At 38.3% G+C, this 23,805-nt stretch overlaps 2 protein-coding genes across 4 annotated transcripts; one reads left to right on the top strand and one right to left on the bottom strand.

Annotated features, from left to right (window-relative positions):
• Window positions 1–1,354: 1,354 nt before the first annotated feature.
• On the bottom strand, window positions 1,355–10,674 carry LOC104705545 (transcription initiation factor TFIID subunit 1b-like). 2 transcript variants are annotated; one of them, XM_087454171.1, is made up of 19 exons: window positions 10,411–10,674; window positions 10,076–10,187; window positions 9,440–9,664; window positions 9,087–9,178; window positions 8,820–8,991; window positions 7,369–8,470; window positions 7,008–7,210; window positions 6,652–6,883; window positions 6,190–6,526; window positions 5,497–5,688; window positions 5,311–5,400; window positions 4,963–5,169; window positions 4,495–4,695; window positions 3,876–4,359; window positions 3,635–3,804; window positions 3,409–3,513; window positions 3,269–3,325; window positions 2,066–3,187; window positions 1,355–1,818 (listed from the first exon to the last, which is right to left on the bottom strand). In XM_087454171.1, exons 2-19 carry the CDS (start codon window positions 10,107–10,109, stop codon window positions 1,453–1,455), a joined length of 5,391 nt encoding a protein of 1,796 aa, XP_087310297.1. In that variant the 5' UTR covers window positions 10,110–10,187; window positions 10,411–10,674; the 3' UTR covers window positions 1,355–1,452. The 2 variants fall into 2 exon arrangements, with proteins under 2 accessions (XP_087310297.1, XP_087310298.1); XM_087454172.1 differs by having other exon boundaries at window positions 3,421–3,513; window positions 10,411–10,572.
• Window positions 10,675–11,073: 399 nt separating this feature from the next.
• LOC104784005 (kinesin-like protein KIN-12D) lies at window positions 11,074–23,588 on the top strand. Of its 2 annotated transcripts, none has more exons than XR_015559668.1 (37): window positions 11,074–11,276; window positions 11,424–11,989; window positions 12,171–12,326; window positions 12,418–12,501; window positions 12,870–12,989; window positions 13,082–13,195; window positions 13,271–13,363; window positions 13,436–13,596; window positions 13,665–13,739; window positions 13,837–13,924; window positions 14,010–14,068; window positions 14,164–14,227; window positions 14,318–14,383; window positions 14,464–14,649; window positions 14,748–14,852; window positions 14,926–15,161; window positions 15,246–15,315; window positions 15,402–15,467; window positions 15,574–15,618; window positions 15,710–15,789; window positions 15,895–15,976; window positions 16,094–17,665; window positions 17,752–18,090; window positions 18,244–20,529; window positions 20,611–20,718; window positions 20,801–20,922; window positions 21,006–21,085; window positions 21,176–21,250; window positions 21,334–21,567; window positions 21,659–21,748; window positions 21,959–22,033; window positions 22,126–22,184; window positions 22,290–22,401; window positions 22,502–22,612; window positions 22,712–22,948; window positions 23,061–23,183; window positions 23,343–23,588. XR_015559668.1 is itself a non-coding variant. In XM_087454173.1 (37 exons), exons 2-37 carry the CDS (start codon window positions 11,429–11,431, stop codon window positions 23,472–23,474), a joined length of 8,274 nt encoding a protein of 2,757 aa, XP_087310299.1. In that variant the 5' UTR covers window positions 11,074–11,276; window positions 11,424–11,428; the 3' UTR covers window positions 23,475–23,588. The 2 variants fall into 2 exon arrangements, 1 of the variants encoding a protein (XP_087310299.1); XM_087454173.1 differs by having other exon boundaries at window positions 20,998–21,085.
• The last annotated feature ends 217 nt before the right edge of the window (window positions 23,589–23,805 follow it).

Raw genomic sequence — 23,805 nt, forward strand, 5'->3', positions numbered from 1 at the left:
TTCTTTAACCTTAAGCTTATCAAGGCTTAATTAAACAAAACACAAAAATTAGCTAACCATATGTTCTAAGAGCCCATGGAAATTATGCCACGTGCCTTCGTCGTGGTTGTTGAAGTCTCTCCTATATATATTTTTTTTTCGATCAAAGTTTATGTTCTGTCTAGTGGGTGTGATTTTTAAAAAATTTGAGTACAAAAGACAATATTGTAAAGTAACCAATAGACAATATACAGAATCTCATTACGAGATTCTAACATCTACTTGGCGTTATCAAGAAAGTGGGAATTACATATACGTGGAAGTTTTTTTTTTCTTTTTAAGTGGTCAGATTAGTGGGATATAATCGTCAATTAGCCGTGTGTAAGTAACAATGTTTGTTAAGTAACTTGGACAGGCGTCAGGCGTGTTATATTGCATGTAACATGATTTCATATTCCAATAACTTAACAGAAACCCAAAAGAAAAAAAAGAAAAAGAAAAAAAAAGTCTCTTAAAGTTAATAAGTTAGAAGATTACGAAAACGTAAGCAAATCTTATGATGCATGGCGACCTTTAACGACCACATCTTCTTTTATGATTCAGTCTTATCCACTTACTTCCCTAATCTCTCATATAGAGAACTTGTTTTATAAAAAGAGCTCGAAGAATTTAAACTAATTAATGACGACCAGAAATTAAAAGCTGATGACAATCATTTGTATTTTGTATGTTTTAACCTTTTGGTCTGTTCCATTTCAAACTAATTTTCATTGATATCTAATTATCTATATATATACAACAAATTTCAAAAGCAAGCATGCAATTTAAAAACATTATGTAGTGATCAAAACTCAGGACCACCAAAGTCTTTTTTTTTTCTTTCTTCTGAGACTCTATTTCATAAACAATTACAATACTGTATTTGAAAATAAGAAATTGTATGCAAACCATTGTAGATAAAACATTTGATCGAAGATCCAGTATCCAGGTAGCTCTTGCAAATTTAAGTATTTTTTGATCAGATAACCCTGATTAATCATAAGAATACATGACCTCAATTGAATCTTTAAGTATTATGATGAATCTACATTTCTACACTTGCTAGTATAGTATTTCTTACATACCCCAAAGAAAACATAGCCAAACGCAACTGGATAATAGTGATTTGCATTATTGCATACAAAACCTATTTAAATATGAATTATAAGAAACGAGCACGTTTGTAATAATACTATTTACAGAAAATCATGAGACCAATTTTGTTACAGTTTTTTTACATGAGAAAAAATACTTACCATTGATTTTTCTGTATAATGCTATGTTTAACACCGAAATTTTTTTGTTTAACCAAAACTACTTCAATATTCTCGTGTGCTTTCTTTTCTAATTTATGGTTCGCGATTTCTTCCATTAACAAAAATTACTCGTATTTACAAAGTGTCGAATGTTTAGGTAGGGACTTTGCAATGCTAATCAATACGAGTGACTAGAAGCTATACCTTCCTCTGCTTCTGTTAACTCATGTCTATATTCATCCAACAAACGATCGCATTTCGACAGCAACTCATCTGCCAACGGCGGTATTTCCAGGTTACGCCCATCGTTGTAAAGATGAGCATTGTACTTTATCTGCCAGACATCGCGTCTAAATTGCTTTCGGTCACTGTACTCCATCCTCCGTACCTTATCCCGGATTGTCGAGAGATCCATTGGGCGTTCCACAATGTCAAGATAGTTGGGAGCCTCCTTTTTTGAAACCGGTTTCAAAAAGAGGTATGACACGTTTACTTTGGCTCTCAGTGTGTCTACTATGCTTTCCAAGATGTTTGCTAGGCCAACCTGTTGATAAATGAATTAAGAAGAGAAAACAAAGATGAGTTTCACAGAGCTCACAGGATCATGTATCAGATGTTTTTCATTTTCTGGCAAGACACCGTACCAAAAACCTTTATGTGATGTGAATAATTAATTGGGTAAAACTGTGATTTCCAGTGTGATCTCTCAACAACGGTGCAGACAGACATGTAAACACATAAAAGCAAGCAAGTGAACAAAAGTAAAATATGTAAAGCAAAGAGGAATTTACCTCTCCTTTTTTTCTTCGTTTTGGTTGAGGTACATACTCTTCCCCGTTCCTTTCAATGTCAGAGACACACAGGCTACTGATGTTCTGACCTCTTTCTGACAATCTTCTACGAGGGTAATCTTCTATTATTTCACGTTGCAACATATTTTTTTTCGTGGCTTTTTGTCGTTTTCCTTCCTCGTTCTCACTCCATAATACCTCTTCGTATCTTCTGATCTCAGCTATCTCACTGCCTTCTTCTGATACAATGATATCATTGTAATCTATTCTCACATTTCCTTCCTTGTGCCTATCCATACTTATATCTTGTTCTTTCCGGAATATTCTTTCCTCTTTACGTCCCCAGTCTAGAAAGTTCTCTGACAATCTGAGTCTCTGCTGCCTCTGAAAATCTGCCATTCTTTTTGTTGTCCTGGACTCCAACTGTGGAGTGTCTCGAAGACTACCGATGTCATGATCAGTAATCTCTTTTGAACGTTGAATAACAAGTTTCTTCTGCTGATGTTCTCTTTCTGTTGGCGGCCATATAGCGCGATGATGTCTACAAGATTCAGCTTGATCTTTATCCATACTTAACGATAGCTGTGGAACTGAAATAGTGTGCCTACTTAATGTAGCCTGATTTGGCTCTGTACTAGGTAAGAGTTTTTCAGAAACAGAAGAATTGTGAGACTCGCTCTCCCTTCTCTTTCTGCTAAATGCAGGCCTCAATGATTGGGAAGGACTGTCAGATGCAACCTTTAAATCTTTAGGTTTTTCCTTGCTAGATATATTGAGTTTGCTGACTCTAGAAGTCAACTTAGTCCCAGTGTCTATATGAGACACAGCTGCTAGCTCAGAATTTCCTTGAGTTTCTGAACAGCGTTTATCTATCAACCCTCCAGCGGGGAGACCCCAGGTTTTGGAAGTTGAATCACCTATTTTCGCAGCTTCATTTACAGAAAGTTTTGTTGTACTTTTTGGAGCAGTCTTCTTGTTCTCAATAGGTTTCAGCCAGACCTCGCCTGATAGATGTGATGAACTTGGTTTTCCAGCAGACTTCTTCAAATCTATACTTTTCAGATGCGATTCTGTATTTTCTCTGTACTTTGGGCAGTGTCTATTGGTTTTCATGTGTCCATGCTGGCCATGAAGATAAAGGTCAAAAGTTTTTCTCTTTGAAACAAGTTAAGATTTATAATCTAGTATACCAAGCAATAATACCTGACCACATGCTCCACAGACGAAGCTCGCTCTTGCTGTTTTTTCCCCCTTGAATACCTGGTTTGGACCGAGAGAATAGACAACACCTTAGAGTACCCGTAAAAAATATAGTTTACACATGTTGACTTGATTTATCGTACCTTTTGGTTTACCTTCAGTATTTTGAGATTCTTCAGCTTGCCTATAGGGTTGCTGATCTCTTTTACCTGTTTACCTCTAGGGGTCTTCAAAATAGCTTTATCAACCTGCCAATTGAGGAGAATACATGATACAAATTTGTCAACACAATGCGAGAACTGATGAGTTGACGCAGTCATCGAAAAGAAAATAATAAAAGGTTTGTGAAATTCCCAAACTTATACTGACGTTTGTGGTGTCTTTAACGGCGCTCTCATTCACGACTAAGAAAGATGCATCAGGTTGGGTGGCAAGAGATTTCTTGTCAATGACAGGTTCAACAGTGGGCCGTGGAGGAGGAAAAATTCTCATTCCCTCTCCCACAGCTTTCATCTTCTTTTTCTTCTTATGGTTCTCATCTAAATAAGTACCACCAGTCAGTGATTCATTAAGAAGAAAGACTTTAGCTGATAGATTTAAAATCAAGTACCTTGCATCAGCAATCGGCATAACTCTGCATTTTCAGCAGATCCATCTTCAATTTCATCGTCTGTGTCAACTTGAGATAGCCACCGTCTCATCTTGAGGTCGTTCACTCCATCCACCTTTTCATTCTTAGACATATTAGATTCATCCCCCTCCCCACCAATCTCAGCATCAAGTAGAATTTCCAGATCTCCAACAAACGAGTCCAAGTCACTGTTCGCGTCATTTTCACTTTCATTCTCATCATCATCACAAGCTGAAAGGGACAGACGTTGCCTATCCCAAATCTCCTGACACTTTTGTCGGGTCTGCTGTTGAACTTGTGGGAAAGATATTCTCTGGCCACAGGCATACTTACCTATTGTTGTGGGGTCAAACTTACCACCAGATGCAACCTGCTCACTTGATAGCTTGCGTATCATAGCAATACGATGCCGTCGAGATTGCTTGACAATAATCTCATCAGGAATATTGAACTTGAGAAGAACCTATAAACATATCCACCCAAACCATGTTTCACATAGTCAAATATCAGATGGCCTTTACTATGGTATCTAGAAGAAATGGGAATAAAGAGAGTATGTCCTTTTAGGTTCCTAGACATCTAAAATGAAGAAGCGAACCTCTTGAGCTTCTTCCATGCTTAATCTGCGAAGATCAACTTCTGTGCCAGAGAGGACTCCGCAACGGGCTGCTGCCTTTTTCTTCATATGTCCGGCTGCAGCTGGTGCTTTTGATGCTGATCGGACGTAGCTGAATCCTAGACCCCGTCCAGAGGGATCGCCAACTCCAGTAATTTCCAATCGCTCTATATTTGCTCTGCCCTACTCAAACCCAGAGATGAAAACCAGATAAATGAGCATCAACCCGGCCAAGTAACAAATGCAGGATGTATGAGTCTATGACTAATCAGGACCGTCATATCCACTTCTACTGACAGGATTCAATATGACTCTTTACAAAACTAGAGAAGATAGAGATGAAATAGGTTATAGTCTTGCTTGAAGTCATAATATATAGCTCGAGCTAATCTATAAACGAGAACAGATAAGAACTCACTGCATCAAAATTCTCAAATAAGTGATGTTCACCTGAGTTGTACAAATAACAAAATTACGGCTCAGATTCCATGGAGTAGTCTGCAACTCCCTCTCAACACGTGATGCAGCAGCAAGAGTAGTAACTTCATCTGGGAGCTGAGCCAGTGCAGTTGATATGCTAGCAGGCAATGTAAACCGGGTGATCCCTAATTGTTTGAGCCGGTACAGCCCAGCTAGCATACTCTCATAGGAACACACCTAGGCCAGCAAAACATAGAATACCATCTTGAAATATATGTATTCAAAAATAGCCCTCAAAAGCTCACTAACTGCATCTAAATAGTATAAAACAGATGGCTTGTATTTTAAACATGAAACAAATTAGAAAGAGAGACTTACATCCTCTGGGGCCACCAGATTTTTCAACTCAGGTAGAATCTTGTCAAAATCACATTTCTTGGACCAGCAAGGCTTCCCATTTTTATCCCTCTACATTTTTAACGCATGATGATGAAAAACAAAGGGAGAAAGAGTACACATGCAACACTAGATGCCGCTTATGCCAAGTGAGAATTTGACGAGTACCTCCAAGTCTGCACAAACTTTCATGTTCTTCCTGATGACTGCGTCCGATAAGCTTGAAAATAAGAAAGACAGCTCCGATGCAGCAATACGGTTGCGAAGCTTAAACTCTCTATACACATAGACCATCATTCTGTTCACCAAATAAGTCTGTAGTTTCTTTGATGCAGGAGACATTATTTCCATTCGCGGTTCCTACAAAAGTATTTTATCAGCATGCCGGGAATATGACATTTAGGAACGAAAGAAAAAAAAAATGTAAATTGCCACTCATAACTTTGGAACGTGTTCACAAAAAAAAAAAACTTTGGAACGTATAGGTCGACTGAAAGTGTAACTCATAACCGACTCTTTTGACTTAGATATTACTAGCACTTCTCTCTGATTACTGGAGTACCTTTATTATCAACACACATTTATTCTAGATTCTTATGGCTCTTCCTTTACTATATACTCTTCCATTACTTCACCAAAATTTTTGCTAGCACACTGACGCCAAAGTACCAACAAAAGTAGTAATGGAAAATGTGGTAGCGTGAAAGGAAAAGGGAATTTAATTTGGTTAGGCCAGTAAGATCTATTGATACACACCTAAGTCACAAGCATGGAACGTATTGACTCACTCTTCAATATATATAAGCAGTAATAGTTTCCATGGACAGCAATTCTAAGAGAGAAATCTTGTAAAAGGCAAACCTGTTGTCCAACAGCGACTATCTTGTCAATACGCCTTATAGAGAGCTTTCCTTTAGCAGACCGGACCAACAAATAATCTGTTGATTGCAGCCTATGAGGAAAAATAGGTGCTTTGTACATGTTTGTTTCAACAGATGACTGACTGCAACCACTGTGTATTTTCCCAAGGAAAGGGGATTTGTCCCCAGGTTCTAGAATCATCACACTTCCTAAGGTGTCTCTTTGGTTGTGTAGCAAGTTCCCATGTTGATCCTCTGGGGATGACTTCTGATAATACGTGCACAAATTTGCACCCATTCCTACATTGCTGAGCATCAATGGCCTCTCTTCACAATACCTACACAGTTTAATGAAATCTAAAAGGGGAATAATAAACATAGATCAAGATAACCACAAGAGCCATAAAGTAGCAAAAGAAGTTGAAAAGTTGACACGCAAGTCTCGTATAGAAATTTATCTTACTCCATCAAGAAAACATGGCCATCTTGAGTAGATAGGTCAGATTTCTTCTTGAATGCCCCAGGAGGTCTTAAGGATTTATTTTCGCCAGGTAGCTTCCATGGCCACAGATGAACCTTAGTACGTAAAATATGGACCAAGGAATTTGGTTGAACATTTTGTTCAGCAAGAGACTTTTCATCCTTAAGTTCCTTTCCCATATAAAACATCTTCACTGCTTCTGTGTCCTTAAAATCTGCAAAACAATTGTACGAAATGAGCTCTAAGATTTGCCGGTGAAACTGATAGTGCAGCATGTTCTCCAAATAGAATCCATGCCATAAAAGCGGTAGACAAAAATTGAAAGGAATATAAACAACCTAGCTTTCTAGAAGCCTTGGATTTTAATGAAGAGACAGATTCCTCCCTACCAACGTGTAGTAGTGATCCTTTACCCCCCAGACTCTTAACTACTATTTTCATGGATCCTTGGGTGGGTAATTTTCCTTGCTGCTTGATGGCTAGTGCATTGTCATGTGGATACCACAGAGCTTTGGGCCGGTGAAAATTTGCTTTCTCTATACTGAAATGAGTAAATCAAAACTTTTTACCATAAATCACTAAAAGAAGGATGTATTTTCAAACGATATCCAGTGGCAACATTAAGAGCACATAAAACACACAATGTAACAATGAAGCGTACAAATACAAGAAATATAAAAATATGAGTGACTCACTTACTTGCTCAGTTTAATCTTCATCGTCTGCAATTTAATCGCTGGTGATGAATGAAAAACTCTCAAACTGTGTTCGCCATATTTCTTCGCATTTCCTTGCAGCTGAGAGCTTTTCCCATTTGTATAGAAATGGTCATTTGAAATATTGAATTGCCACCCAGAATTTGATTCACAGGATTCTTGAGAGGTTTCATCCTTGGATTTTGAAGATTGGGATACAATCATAGATCGGGAATGAAGTTGAAGATATTTTCTTTCCTCATTATCCGGAACTTCAAAGACCATTTGCTCATCTTGAAGATCAAATATTAGTTTAGACCGGCTTAAATCTGTATCTGATTCCCATATTATGCGATCTAACCATGCCTCATCCCCCATATCCCTATCTTGCAATGCAAATCCAATCAAGCCCCCAAGAACGTCACTATTAAGCCACTTTAGATTTTCCCCTCCAGTATTGTCATTTTCACTTCGATGATCCTCAACCCAGTGGGATTCTAACCTCAGAAGTTGTGGATGATGTCTACGTTTATTAGTGAACTCATATGTAGACAGGGAACCTCTTGAGCCAAAAGACTCCAAGGGATTTACAAGAAAAGGCATGACCGTATCACTGCCAGCTTGAGCTTTCCCTCCAGAGTTCATCACATTTACGCTTTCTTCTTGTTCAGTCTCTGAATTTGTTACCTGAACCAGCATACTTTCTGACTCAATTCCAGATTTGAAGCTCTCACCAGAATTACCACTAAATTCAGGAGAATTTTCCCAGAGTATACGATGTTCCCATTCTTGCTGGTCAAGGGGGAAAATTTCCATTTCTAACTGGGACTGGCAAAGAGATGAATTATCGTTTTTTGAGTCCTGCTTCAACAGTTCATCCATGATACATGAATCGCTTCCTAGCTTGGTAAATTCTCTTGATTCTGGTGTAGTACCCCTGACTGTACCAGCTTTTACCAGCTGTGAACCCTCTCTGATTGGAAAGGGAACATCCAGCTGAATTAGATCAGCTTCTTTCACATGAGTGTCAATCCTGCCATGGCTCTTCAGAAGTACTTCCTCATCGTCTTCGACAAGCTCAGAAATATCCATAGATAGGTACTTGTCTATATGAAAGAAGGCTATGATGTAAGAGTCCCATATGAAGAGATGAACAATAAACAGAAATGAGGAATGCGGAGACAAAAAGAAAGGTACAATTTTTTTTTTTTTTCAGAAAAAGAATGTGTCATTTTAGAAGCACCAAATATAACTATCTAATGTATTCTTGCCAGGAAGAGATTGAGCCACATAAAGAACATCTCATGCTTTCAACACCGAATGGCCTTTAGAATTGAACGGGAGATACTGAAAATTTTGAGAAAACTTATTGTCGTTTCAGAGTTTAGCAAACCAATGGACAACAAACAGTTTTTAGAATAAAAAAAATTAGTAAGACCGGTCCAGATCACATACCTCTATAAGTGATACATCTGAGTTTTCTCTTGTGTCGTTTCTGCCGCGGCTCGTGAATAGAAAATATCTCAGAGAATTGTAAGACGACCATACCATCTTCCAGATACAATGTAGGCAGTGGGGTGACGCTTTTCTCATCCAAAGTACCTTCTGATATGTCATCCACCTCCTCCTGAATGTTTCAATGAGATCACTAACAGAACAAAATCATCCCACAGCAAAAAAAAAATGTTTTCTGAGACACAGAAATCATTCTTGCTGACCGACCTCCTGGACATCTCCTGTGTCCATCTGATCCTCATTTCCCAAGATGCAAGCCTCTTTCTCATACTCCACGGCTTTTTCCTCGTTCAAGACAACTGCAAAACAATAATGTTTTCTGTCTCATGATCACTATCTCACAAGGAATATAAGAAAAATTCCAAGAGTGGTGATCTCAAGGATTTATGACGCACTTGAGTACAACTTTGCAAGAGATTATTTTACCGAGCTCAAAAAGTGTAAGTGTTGGGAGTATAACTAAACTAAGCCAATTGGAGAGTAATGAAATGACAAATTAAAAGTACAGAACACAATGCGCTAATCGTTTTGTTCAAGAAATGGCAATTTCAAAAGCAAACCTGGTTCACTCTCTTCAGAAACAAAAGATTTATCAACTGGCGCGTGTTCCTCCTCTTGTTCTTCTATCTCATCATAATCTTCGTCGTCAAACACAGAAGCTCTGGAATTTAAACTACCGAAAGCAAATGCAGCCGAAAAATACTCCCCTTTTGGCAGTAGATGATCTTCCTCAGTAACTACTTGAACTTCAGGCCCATCATACTCTTCGCCATTGCTCTCATAATCTACAAAACGTATCATCACAAGTCAGTGTCGCGAATGACAACGAGTTGGTAGTCTAAATCTATAGTGTCAGTTTTGTAACTGCTATGGGCAGGGCTTGTAGAGTATATGAACACCTCAGACACAAAAACGTTCTATACATAAATAAGTAGATTATAACTACAGCCAAACTAGGAGAAGACAAGGCACTGATGATAGAAACGTTCACTAGACACTAGTGGATAGAAATTTTCTAGCAGTAAAGTTGGAATAACGGACCCTCACTACAACTTAAAAACATGTCCAGGAACAATTAACGCCGCTCCGTTTCTACTTACTTCAACTAAGTGACAAACGCATAATACGAAAAAAAAAACAATCACTAGTTCTAGTTGGAAGGGAGCGAAATTAAGAAACTTTATATATAATATAACCTGAGGAAGTCTCGTCGTCGTTGGAATCAGACATGTGTAATGCAAGATTGGCGTGAAAACGAACTACTGAAAGAATCAGGAGCAAGAAGAGATCCACGACTCAACAAAAACCCTACAAAGGAACACATACAACCATCATCAAAAATTTCCCGCACACAGTTACAAGAAAGTTGGGAGAACATTACAACAGAAAAATCAAGAAAAGTTCATCAAAAAAGCGTCTCAAATTTTTGTTTTTAGGGGAAAAGAACAAAAACCCTATTTGATATCTACCCCGAGACGAAATTGGGATTGAAACCCTAATTGAGAGCATGTATGTGCAGAATAACACATACCCCTTTGCCCTAGGAAGTGAAGCGGAGCTCTCAATTGGGTGGAGATTGGAAGAGACGACGGAGAGAAGAAATCGTCGAGGGATCAAAGAAGCGGGCGGGGTTAATCATCGGAAGTGTGTTTTATATTGGGAAGTTTATTACCCGACCCGAATAAAATTAGTTGTTTCCGGGTCCTATTCTCAACCCGAATACAATTTACTCAGTTTCCTCCTCCGGTTAAGAAAAGGTTACTAAAGTAAACAAAGTCCATCATGTAGCGCGTTCAATCGGCCTAGTGTTCCAGGATAATAATATATTAAATCATTGCATTTAGTCCAATTCTATGGAAGAAAATGTTATGTATCTTGAATTTGGATATATTGTTTCGAAGCGTTGATGATGTTGAGAAAAAGAAAAAAAAAAAGTCCAAAAAGGCGCTGGGTAAGAGTGTATATAATAATATTTGTTGATTAAACAATGAAATATATTTGAATTATAAATGGGCCCTGGCGTCTTCCTCGTTTTTTTATTTTTCACTGTTTTTTTAGCCGTTGAATTGTTTTTGGGAAAAGAAAATAGGTTGGTTATTGACGAAAATAACCTCATGAAGCCTACTTAATTACGGTGAGAAAGCCCTTTTTCCAAATTCAAATTCAAACAGCGCCTGAAAGTGCAAACAATCTCAGCCGTCCGTTTTCCATCGTCCCTCTTCTTTTAACATTCCTTTCTCCGTCCGGCTTTACTGCTGAAATCATGCGAACCTAGAGATAGAGAGAGAGAGAGAGAGAGAGAGAGAGATAGAGAGACAGAGAGTGAGATTCAGAGAGAGAGAACTCTTCAGAAGCTCGCGAAATTTTGGATTTTGTGGCTCGATTTACATTACACAGGTGAGATATAAAACCCAACGAGCTCTTTAGCTTTTAGCTGTTGGATTCGAAAGTTTCTGACTTTCACATTTCTCCGTGTCAATTTCGTGAATTTTGAACTGGGTTTTTTTTTTCTTTTTCTTTGAAATCTGCTTTTTCTGATTTCAGATTTAATGTCAAGGGAGGTTAAGCACGATGACGAAATCGAGAATGTCCCTGAGAATCTCCGAGCTTCGCTTTTGTCTCAAACCACCAACGATTCATTGACGAACCCAACAAAGGAGTTGGGGAGTAAGATCGATCGAACTCCGTCTAAGCCTAGACCCAAGAACCCAGATCCAGCATTGCCTTTACGGACTCCTGATAAGTATAGATCCAGCATTGCTGCGTTTTCTAAGAATCGGTTTGGTTGGGGAGACAAGTGTGATTCCGTCACGAACGCAAACGTGGGGTTTTTGAATACGACTCCTAAAACTGGTAGAGTTGTCGGGAGAGCTAATTCGGAGACCAATTCGACTCAGAACACGCCTACTAAGAGCGTGTCTAAGCCTCCGGGGTCTTGTTACAGAGGGAAGCTTGATGGGACTGGAGCTGTTAGAGCTGGTGGTTATGCCTCCTTGTATAGAGGGTTGTCTAGTTCTTCTGGGCTAGTTTCAGCAGTTGTTAACACGGTTCAAGTCCCTCACTTTAGCCTTAAGGAGGATCCATCTTTCTGGATGGATCACAATGTACAGGTATCAATTTGTTTACTCTCTTTTCATTTTTGGGGTTTTTCTATTGTATTACTATTCTCAGTGTTCACTGTCCAGTACTCCAGTACACATCTAGGTTTAACAGAAGTGTCTATATTGTTTTCGACTTTTAGAAGTTTTGGTTAGGGGTGGCAGTCATTGATGGTTACTGAATGTATTGCAGATTCTTATACGTGTTCGACCGCTTAATAGCATGGAGAAGGGTACAAATGGGTACAGTAGGTGCTTAAAGCAAGAAAGTTCCCAATGCGTAGCATGGATTGGACCACCTGAAACACGGTTTCAGTTTGATCATGTGGCATGTGAGACAATTGACCAGGTAAGACTCATCATAACGAAAAATGAAAATTTGGTTTCCTTTTATTCGTATATATGAAGTTTTTTTTTTTTGTTGCATCCTAAATTTGTAGGAAACCCTTTTTCGGGTAGCCGGTCTGCCCATGGTGGAAAATTGCTTGTCTGGCTACAACAGCTGTATATTTGCATATGGCCAGGTATATTCTTCTGTCATTCTAGAGATGGATTATGATAGTGATCTACTACCTCTGGGTCAGGCTCAAGCTTTCAACACTAGCAAGTTTATTTCTGTTAAGCCTTATGTTTTCTAGTGACCATGGTTGAGCTGTTTTTGTGATAGAGCTGTAAAGACGTCCTATTTTAGGTATTTTGGTGACCCTATCCTTGTTTAGGGTACTTATGCTGTCCTCTTTAAGAAATCATTTGAAAATCCTTACAAGGTTGCAATGAGATGAGTTATTTAAGTTTTCAGAGTAGGATTGAGTGGGAATAGTTTCCTTCGTTGGAGTTATTTATTATTTTTCTTTGAGTTCCTAACTTGTAATAATTGGTTGGTATTGTGCAGACAGGAAGTGGGAAAACATATACAATGCTCGGGGATGTTGGTGATTTAGAAGTCAAACCAAGTCCCAACAGAGGAATGATGCCTCGGATATTTGAGTTTTTATTTGCAAGAATACAAGCTGTAATTCTCTTATGATATAGCTTTTTTCCATTTCTATTACAGAGATATCTTAACTTTGCTAATTGCATCTTGCTTCGCTGTTCTTGTTGCAGGAGGAAGAGAGCAGAAGAGACGAGAGACTTAAATACAATTGCAAATGCTCTTTCCTTGAGATTTACAATGAACAAATTACAGACCTTCTTGAACCATCTTCTACAAATTTGCAGGTAACTTTATATTTTGTTGGTGAAAGTGCCATACATGCGCAAGGCTTAGTTCACTAATGTGTTTTCACTTTTTAGCTTCGGGAGGACATTAAGAGCGGTGTCTATGTGGAAAATCTGACTGAATGTGAAGTACAAAGTGTTCAAGACATCTTAGGGCTTATCACACAGGTTAGTACTGCCGACTCCCAAACATTTTTGTTTTATGTTAATGTTCCTCAAATCTCATCTGTTGTACGATAGGGTTCTATGAATCGAAAAGTCGGAGCCACAAATATGAACAGAGAGAGTAGCCGATCACATAGTGTATTTACATGCGTGATCGAGAGCAGATGGGAAAAAGACTCAACAGCTAATATGCGTTTTGCAAGACTGAACCTGGTTGATCTCGCCGGATCAGAGAGGTAGCTATGGTGCGTTTTGCTTTGTATTGCCTTAGAAACCTCATCTAACATTGTGCATTCTGTAACAGGCAGAAGACTTCTGGCGCTGAGGGTGACCGCCTAAAAGAAGCTGCTAGTATCAATAAATCACTGTCCACACTAGGGTATAACCAAAGAAATTGTTTAATCCCTTGCATAAGTCGTTTTCTCAACTAGTTGTTATGTTAAATTTTACTATTTGTTGTTATTTATTGATTGCAGACATGTAATTATGGTTCTTGTGGATGTGGCAAATGGTAAACCAAGGCATATTCCATATCGTGATTCCAGGCTGACATTTCTTCTTCAGGTTAAATCTAAATTCATTGCCTTTCTTCACTTAAGTTGGAATCTATCGTTTCATGTCATTATAACGGTAGTTATTTCATCTAAAGGACTCACTGGGTGGAAATTCTAAAACAATGATAATTGCTAATGCCAGTCCTTCCGTCAGGTATTCTGTCAACGCTAGTTTGATATAGTATTACATTAACTCGTACAGTTAGTAAGGAACTTCATCTTATTGCTTCTATCCATTATCACCTGCAGTTGTGCAGCAGAGACGCTAAATACTCTTAAATTTGCTCAGAGAGCAAAGCTAATCCAGAACAATGTAAGTCTGCACTTTAATCCATATTGTAAGCTTTGAGAGAGATGAATCATGAATAACCTTTGGATAACTATTATGGTTCAAATTACTTAGGCTGTGGTCAACGAAGATTCTAACGAGGATGTCCTGGAATTACGCCGTCAAATCCGACTTTTAAAGGTGTAACATTTTAGACTGCCTAAGTGCTTTGTATGTGAAGCTGTAAAAAAGCTAAGACAAATTTTGTGTGTGCGGAATAGGAAGAGCTTTCCCTCCTCAAGCGCCAGAACATCTCCAGGGCGTTGTCATTTGGATCAGCAACAGCCAACTTTGCAGAACTACAAGTCGATTCTCCATCAAGTGAAATGCACGAGCTAGGACATAAGCAGGCTGGTAACTCGCTTGTGTATGAATCTGGAGGCTGTGTAAGGATGTCTAGAAAGCAGGTATACTAGCTTTGAGAAATTATGGTAAGATTTACTGGGACTCATATGCCTTTGCCTTGTGATTCCACTAAAAAATTATATATATTTATTAAAATCAGTTGAAATCTTTGGAGATAACACTTGCTGGCTCATTGAGAAGAGAAAATGTGGCTGATGCTTCAATTAAGAAGCTTGAAGCTGAGATAGAGCATCTAAATCGTCTGGTAATTTTTTCTAACCTACACTGTTCCCACTTATGTTTCAGAAATCGCCTGAATCCATTTATGATATCATTAGGTTCGACAAAGGGAGGAAGATACTAGGAGCACAAAAATGATGCTTAGGTTTCGAGAAGACAAGATACAGAGGCTGGAATCACTTCTTGGCAACCATATATCTGGAGATTCTTTTTTGCTGGAAGAGAATAGCATTTTGTCAGAAGAGATTCAACTGCTTCAAGCTAAAATTGATAAAAATCCAGAATTGACTCGCTTTGCCCTGGAAAACATAAGGCTTCTGGACCAACTTAGAAGGTGATAAATCTTCGGGAAACATCTAACGCTAAAGTTAAAGATAATGTGGGCTTTTTTATATAAAAGAGTTTTGTTATTATGCAGATTTCAAGAGTTTTATGAGGAAGGTGAGAGAGAAATTCTACTGGGCGAAGTCTCAAATCTGCGGAACCAGGTGCCTCTAGTTAGCACAATATCCTGGTAATGCACTCTTGTTTTCGATTGCGATGACATCCTTAACCTTAGCTATTGATTTTGCAGCTCTTCCAGTTTCTTAATGAAAACTCTGACCGGCAAAAACATGTTGATAATGAAATAGAGCCACAGGTTACATATATTCACCTATTTTTATACGTTAAATCTCTTAATATGCAGAATAATTATGCGTCATTGCTTGCTTGTCAATAATCTTGTTGTATCCGCTATGGTACAGGGTGCATTACTTAGGAGTAAAGAAAATTGTTCTTTACAGGAGGAGGTCGATTCACTTTCTTTTTCATAAGTCATTCTCCTATTTTCTTTCTAATCTATATTTTCAATTTCAGTTTCTTAACGTATTTCTATTGCAGTTAAAAACGACCTGTTACGAACTTGAGAAATGTAGAAGTAACCTTGGTTCTTGCTTGGAAGAGAATGCAAAGCTTAGTAGGTTAGCAAATCTGATTTGATAATTCTTTTTTGTTTCCTTTTATATGGCAACTGAGTTCTCATTTTCTCCATACCCCTGACAAGTCTTCTTGCCTTTCTTCTGCAGAGAAATCCAAGATCTACAGGTCATGGTCGACAATATCAGAGCTTGCACACCTGGTGAAAATAACATTGAGAACAAACAAAAGGTCTGCACAATAAGAACAGTGTGGTTTACTAATCTGCACAATCATCTGTGATATTGTCTCTGCAGGTTACCATTGAGCGTTTTCACTAAACAGTTGAATGTTACCTAAAAATTGCAGGTCTTGTTGGAAACTCAAAATGTTGAGCGGAACAAAACACTTGCTGGTCAGCAGGTCAATTATGTAGAAGAAATCATCAAATTGCAGCTTGATTTGGATGTACTAAAAATTATACTCGATGAGGAAAGAACACTACGTGGTGATTCAGAAGCACAGGCAGTTCGCTTGAAATTTGATATTGGAGAGTTGAAGGACCAACTACTTTTGATTAGCAAGCAGCAAGAAAATGTATATAGTGAGCTGGGGGAGACAAAGTCTGTAGTTGAAGCTCTTGAATCGCAAAACATTATATTGATCCAAGAAGCAGTGGAGTTGAGGAGAATAAAGGAGAACTATATTGAGCTTTTACAAAAACAAGAGCTTGACATCCCAGCAATGAAGTCCAAACAGTGCAATGAGTTCAAAGATATTCCTGCAGAGAACAATGCAATTGATACAAAGTTTAGAAAGATGCAAGCATCTCTTGAAAAAGCTAAGAGGTTGAACATGTTGTACAAGAGTGATATTGCTTCTAAGGCATGTGGAGATGAAGAAATGGAAAAAGTTTGCAAGCAAGCTGAAGCTGCAACTGCGGAGGTGATTGTCTGTTTGCAGAATGAGCTTGAAGTTCTTCAGAAGGAGGTCAGTGATTTCCAATCGAAAGAAAACGTCACTGAAAAGCAGGTACAGTTTTTAGAAGCTCAGATGGAGGAGCTGCAGGATAACTTACGAGACACGATTATAGATAACGAGCAGTTGCAAGAAAAGCTCCGAGGCAAAGACATGGAACTACAGATCATCTCAAATGAAATGGAACTTCTCACATCTGAGCTTGAAGAAATTCTGCTGAATGGGAATGAAGGCCTTACAGATGCGTGTTACCAGGCTGATCTTATTTCGGGTTCCCTACCAGATAGAAGGATATGGATATCTGAACAGGTTGGCGGATTAAGAAGAACACTTTCTGAGAGGGAATTAATGATTGAAGATCTTGAAAGTTGTTTGGAGGATGCCAATAAAAAGCAATGTGATATAGAATCCATGTTGACGTCTCTTAGAGGGGCAGCAATAGTAATGAATGAAGCGCACCAGAGAGAGTACGAGGAAAAGGAGACACTCTTGAAATCGCAGTTGTGCACAAAAACAGAGATCATATCAAAGCTTCAAGAGAAGCTCAAAATGGCTGAAAGGTTGATTTGTGAAGCATCACATTGTGCAACAGCTTCTCTAATAATTGTCAACCGCTATTCTGAGGTAACCGAATCCCATACTTTTGAGTTGAAGCAAAAGGATTTTCAGCTTGCGGAATCCGCTGGAACAATTCTTTCTCTGAAGCAACAAGTACAAGATTTGGAAACAACCTGTAAGGAATTTAGAAGCAAACTTGTACAGGAAGAAAAAATTGCTTCTGCTATAGCACAAAAGGTTGAAGAAATTGAGGAAACTGGCATTTCGGCAATGAAAGAGAAGCTTTCTGAGCTCAAGGGTGGCGTGTCTGGACTGAGATCATGCATAAACATGTGTCAAGAGCATGACAAATACACTGAGGCAGAGAATTCATTAGGTTCTCCACCCCACTGTAGTGAAGGACAGGTGAGCTGAAAACTTTCTTAATTAACGATCATGCCTTTATGTATAGTAGTGTGCTTAGTCCTTTACTTGAAATTTTTTTGAAACAGGAACTTGGAAAGAATGTAGTTGTCTCCTCTTGCATAGAGAATACTCCAAACAACAACCATACAGAGTCCATGAGGTTGACCAGCAAGGTGTCAAGTGAGAGGGGTAAAGTGATCATACTGCTAAAGCAAGAAATGGAATCTGCACTTGTAAGCTTGAAGGAGGTTCAAGTTGAGATGGCCAAACTCCAGGGTGAGAAGGAAGAACTAAAGGCATCTGAGAAAAGAAGCTTAAGCAACTTGAACGATCTTGCTGCACAGTTTTGTAACCTTGAAACTGTGATGAATAACATGCAAGAACAATATGAGCACAAGGTGGAAGTCACAGATAATAAACTTAAGGCAAGTAACTGTTTATTTTTGTCCCTTTCAAATTTAATTTTCTCATTCTGATTCATATGGGACTGTGCATTTATGGTTTCACCTATAATTGACATCTCTCAGATGCTATATATTTTCACTCTGTTTTTCTGAAATTCTTATGATATTTTACAGACTTTGGAGCATGAATTAGCTAAGATGAAGATAGATGATGGCCAAGAATATGTAAAAAACTTGTGTGTTCTTAAGAAATTTGAGGAGGCTCACGGGATTATTAAAGATGCAGATATCACAGTCAATGAACTCATAACAGCGAACGAAAAGATGAAATTTGACCTGGAGAAGCAGAAGAAAAGGGAAATCAGCTTGGTTGGAGAGAAAAACGCCTTAGATGACAAGCTGCAGGAGCTGGAATCCATAAGTGTCAAAGATAATGAGAAACTTGCGTACCTTGAGAAACTATTCGGGTCAAGTTTGATGGGAATAGGAAATCTGGTCGAAGAGCTGGAAACTATTGTCAGAAAATTACAAGATGAGTCGTCTGTGGCCTTGACTGGCATGGCCAATGATTTATCTGAGTTGAAGTCTTGGGTTTCAGATACAAACTCAGCTAGATTGTTCCTTGAGGATATCTGGTCAGAAATAATCATGAAGGATTGTGCTCTCTCAGTTCTACACCTATGCCATATGGGGGTTTTGTTAGAAACAGTTACAGGGATCAATACCGAAAATGGTCTGCTTCAACGTGGTCTGTGTGTATCAAACTCTTCCATAGCCGGATTAAGAAATAACAATCTAAGGTTGAGAAGGGAGCTTGAAATGTTTGCAAATCTGAAGGGCAAACTACTGACTGACATAAAGAACGGTTTTGAGAGAATTTCGAGAAATGAAGAAGCAACTAATCTGCTTACTACAAAATTAAGCAGTTTTGATCAGAAAATTTCAGGGCTCCAGTACCAGGAGGAGCTGATGTTGCAAAGATCTAACAGCATGGGGTCTCAGCTTGATATTTTGCTGAAAGAAATAGATTTGAGCAATGGGAACCTTGCAGAAACTCTGTTGGAGCAAGAGCTGCATCTGAATCAGAAAAATGATTTCTTTGACACCGAAGTTCAGCTTTATTTAATGGACCTTTGCTCAAAGGACGTTGAGTCAGTTGTTCTGACGCAAACAGTAAAAGAATATTCTTCTCGTCTAGCAGTTGTAGATAGAGAGCTTCTTGATCATCATGCCATCGTTGATGATCTTAAAGAGAAACTGTTTGTTTCTCAAGTGGAGAGTGAGCTCAAAGACCAATGTCTGGTTGATAACAAATTGGAGACCGTTTCAGTGAAACAAAAGGTGACTGAAGCACAAAGTAAAATCAAGGTTCTCTCATCGGATCTTGATCACAGTGTACAAAAAATCGCTGAAATGGACGAAGTAAACAAGGTGTTTGGAGAAAGAGTCTTATTCTTGGAGTCTCGCATCACTGGGATACAGCAAGAGTTGGCAATGAAAGCTTCTGAACTTTACAGTCTCCAACATTCCCAGTCAGTCGCTGCAGAAGAATTGGATATCAAAGAAAGGGATATACAAGATTATGCTGACGTTGTCAGTTCGTTGAAGAAGGAAAACATCTCCCTTAAGAACAAGGTCATACATTTTGGTGAAGATCAATTTAAAGCACTAGATGTCACGAGGTTAAGCATTGCCAAATGCACACATCTAGCTGAAGATAGCAGGATCCTGGAGAAACTAACCAGAGATGGTCTAGTTATTTCTGATAAAATGTTGCAACTGATATGTGAAAACATCAATAAGGCTTCAGAATTCGCAGATACTGTTCAATCTTTGCAGATTGATGTACAAGACTTGTTGTCTGAGAATCTGAAACTCCACGATGAGCTTTTGAGAAAGGATGATGTTCTAAAGGGGTTGTCTTTTGACCTCAGCCTACTACAAGAATCTGCTTCCAATTCCAGGGACAAGAAAGATGAAACAAAGGAAATCATGGTTCATGTTGAAGTTTTAGAAAAGACACTAGCATTGAAAACCTTTGAACTAGAAGATGCTGTTTCTCACGCCCAAATGCTTGAATTTCGACTGCAAGAGAGCAAGGAAATAATCTGCAACCTTGAAGTGGATACTGAAACGGTAAGGAAGTGTCAACAAAAGATGTCAGCGGAAAATAAAGACATTAGAGCGGAAGCTGAAGCTCTCATGACAGAAAAATGCTCTCTAGAGGAGGAGCTGATCCAGAAAAATATGGTATCGGAGAGCATGGAGATGGAGCTCTTTAATCTAAGAAATGCTCTCGGACAATTGAATGATACAGTTGAGTTTACCCAGAGAAAACTGAATGAGACCATCGATGACAGGGATAATCTCCAAGATGAGGTTTTGTATCTGAAAGAAGAATTCAGGAAGATAAAATATGAGGCTAAAGAAACGGAAGCTAGGTACATAGAAGCTCAACAGGTAGACAACAACACAATTCGACTTGACGCGACACGTCCATTTTCTTAGTCCTTTTTGCAATACTTACTTAACTTCTCACAGATTGCTGAATCAAGAAAGATATATGCCGATGAGAGAGAAGAAGAAGTGAAGCTATTAGAAGGATCAGTTGAGAAACTTGAGTATACTATTAATGTTCTTGAAAACAAGGTTAGAGCTAATCTTTCTTTACTATGTAACAGCTTATTTTAATCGATGTGTTTAATTTTCTGACGGAGACGTTTTTCAATAGGTTAATGCTGTCAAAGGTGAAGCTGAAAGACAGCGTCTGCAAAGGGAGGAGCTAGAAATGGAGCTTCATACCATACGCCAGCAGATGGAAAGTGCTAGAAATTCTGATGGGGAAATAAAAAGGTGAGAAAAGTTTAAGCAACTTAAATTATAGGTATATGTTTAAAGCAACTCATTTCCTATTTTGCATGGTTAAAGAATTTTAGATGAAAAGCATATGGATCTTGAGGAAGCTAAGAAGCATATAGAAGCGCTTGAGAGAAATATGACTGACCAAAAGACCGAGGTAACATAATTTGTTATTTTTAAACAGGGATGGATCGTTAATGATAGTGTCAGTGTTTTTGATGGTATATGTATGTTTACTCTGCAACAGATTTCTCAACTCAGTGCCCATATCTCAGAATTAAATTTGCATGCTGAGGCTCAGGCTAGAGAATACATGCATAAGGTAAAGATGGTTCCTAATTGATTGACTAACCTTAAAAGTTCACCAAAAGACTGGCATTACTACGACTGATCCATTGCAAACAGTTCAAGGATTTGGAAGCAATGGCTGAGCAAGTAAAGCCAGAAATCCATGTTTCTCAAGCTATAGATTCTTCATTGAGTAAAGGTTCAGGGAAACCTCGGGGTTCTGGTTCTCCTTTCAGATGCATAGGGTTGGGAATTGCACAACAAATGAGATCTGAGAAGGATGAGGAGCTTTCTGTTGCAAGGCTACGAATTGAGGAGCTTGAAACTGTAGTTGCAACCCGACAGAAAGAGGTAACTAGTCGAAAATGTTATATTTATGTTATATTGGAACGTTTGGCATCCACATGGTATATATTATCTAATCTCGTATTTCTGTTCCCAGATATTTTTATTGAACTCAAAACTCGCCAAGGTGGATAGCATGACCCATGATATTAATCGAGTTTTGCTGGGAGTCAAACAGAATTGTGCGGTAAGTGGTTATTTAACTTTTTTTTTTCCCCAGTGTTGTGTATAGCTTTAACATGTTTCTGCCTCTGTAATGAAAAAATAAAGAAAGATCTTTAATCTCTGTGGAACCTGGTTACATTAGTCATTGTCTTGTTGTTCCTCTATTGTAGAAACCGCTAAATGGTAACTGAAAGTCAATGACCTTTTTTTCCTTCTTCCGCCTTTTTTGCAGTCATTCTTGGATAGTCAACAAGTATTGAAGATAGCAGAGATGCTTCAACTTAATAGTTCAGATTCACGAGAAAGGGTAATTTTTCTTTGGATACAACTCCAGGAAGAAAGATTAATAAGTTTTTTATAATAATCAAACTTCTTGTGTCTGAAATTTTATGTAAATAGGATCTTGAAGTTTCTCATCTCAAGCAGCAACTCAATGAATACAATGACGAAAGACAAGGGTAAGCAAGTGATGCACTCTGCCAAATCTTCAGTAGCAGAAAACTATGGATTCTGGCCAGTTCCAGATGTTTTATCATAGTTTCTTTTACAATATCTGGATGCAGATGGATAGAGGAAATCGAAGGAAAGCAGACAGATTTAGTTACTGCGCAGATAAAACTCGAGGAACATCGACAGCATGAGCAGCTGCTTAAGAAAGAGAATGAATTACTTAAGGTTGGAAAATTAGGCACCATATTTTTATTTTGACTGTTACACATTATACAAAATAAGTTAGTCATCAGAGAACGTATCTTAATCTTTTTACTTTCAACAGAAGGAGAATGTTAGTCATAAAAGAAAAGTGATAGAACTTGAAGGGGAAATGAAGAAGCTATCTTCCCATCAAAACCCTGAGTGGAGAACTCGTGATGAAGCTCGAATCAAGGCAAGAAATCTCTAACTTGCAATACTTCTGTGTAGAGATATAGTTACTCTTCTTTATTCTGGTACTTATTATCCTTTCCTTTGGTGTCATATGCAATAGGAAGAAAACAGTGTGTTAAAACTTCAGCTTGATGAGCTCAATTTGAAGTTACGGCGAGCAGATGTGAGTGTTTCTCGTGCCAAAGAAGAGCTTGCTTGGTACCGAGCGTCGTCTGGAAAGAACCTACATTCAAACCTTGACAAGACGCATCAGTTAAGTACCAAACTGAAGGAAACTGAAGAGGATAGAATGCGGCTTGCTCAGAAGCTATTAGGTCTCTGCACCAGTATCCTCAAGGTAAGAGGAACAACAGTCATAGTTTCTCGCTGTAATAAGCTCTGCAATTCCAATGATCTAAAACTCCAAAACAGTATTTAAACATCTTTGTGTGGACTCAAAATTCCCTCAGGCAGCCGGTGTAACAGGAGAAGACATTACAGACATAAACCCTGAAGTTGCTGAAGAGGCTCTCGAACAGCTCAAGACAAAACTTGGTTTACTTGAACGTGAACTAGACCACTTTAGATTAAAGGTAAGATATATTTCCATTTTTATCGGATGTCCCCGAAGGGCATTCCTAAATGCCTCGTCTTTTTTTATTCAAAAAAAAAATATATATATATATATATATTTCCATTTGAAGCTTTCTATTCAGTTTTAAGAGAGGCTTGTGAAAAAAATCTTGATGCAGGCAAAAACAAAGAGCAGAAGAAGTAGGAATCCAGAGAGAAAGATGCCTTCAATGCCTTCGCCTCGAAGATCATGGAGCCAGAGTCCAAGAAGTATGTCTCAGGTTCCTTTTTTCTCTTCTTTAGACAGGTGAAAGAATGATATGTTTGTACGAGAACACAGTCATTGTACATTTATGAATGTTCTTATGTAACTGTTATACTTAGATTGGTAAATAATATTAATGTAACCTCCTCGTTCATCCTGATTTGTATTTTCTCTATTATGACGTCGTTTCCAGCAATTCAACGTATATAGTGTGGTGGCCATTTATTTCGTTTTTTTAAAACTTAGATTTTAAGAAAAAAAAACAATATAATATTGAGTGTTTAAGTTTGATATGGTTAGAAAAAGGGGTGGCGCTATAATATAGGATGGGGAGACTTTTCTAGTTGGCGAAAATATTGTTAAACAAATTTATCTAC

The sequence above is a fragment of the Camelina sativa genome, chromosome 1, assembly GCF_030686135.1.
Source record: "Camelina sativa cultivar CO46 ecotype springtype chromosome 1, ASM3068613v1".
In the NCBI taxonomy this organism is placed as follows: domain Eukaryota; kingdom Viridiplantae; phylum Streptophyta; class Magnoliopsida; order Brassicales; family Brassicaceae; genus Camelina; species Camelina sativa.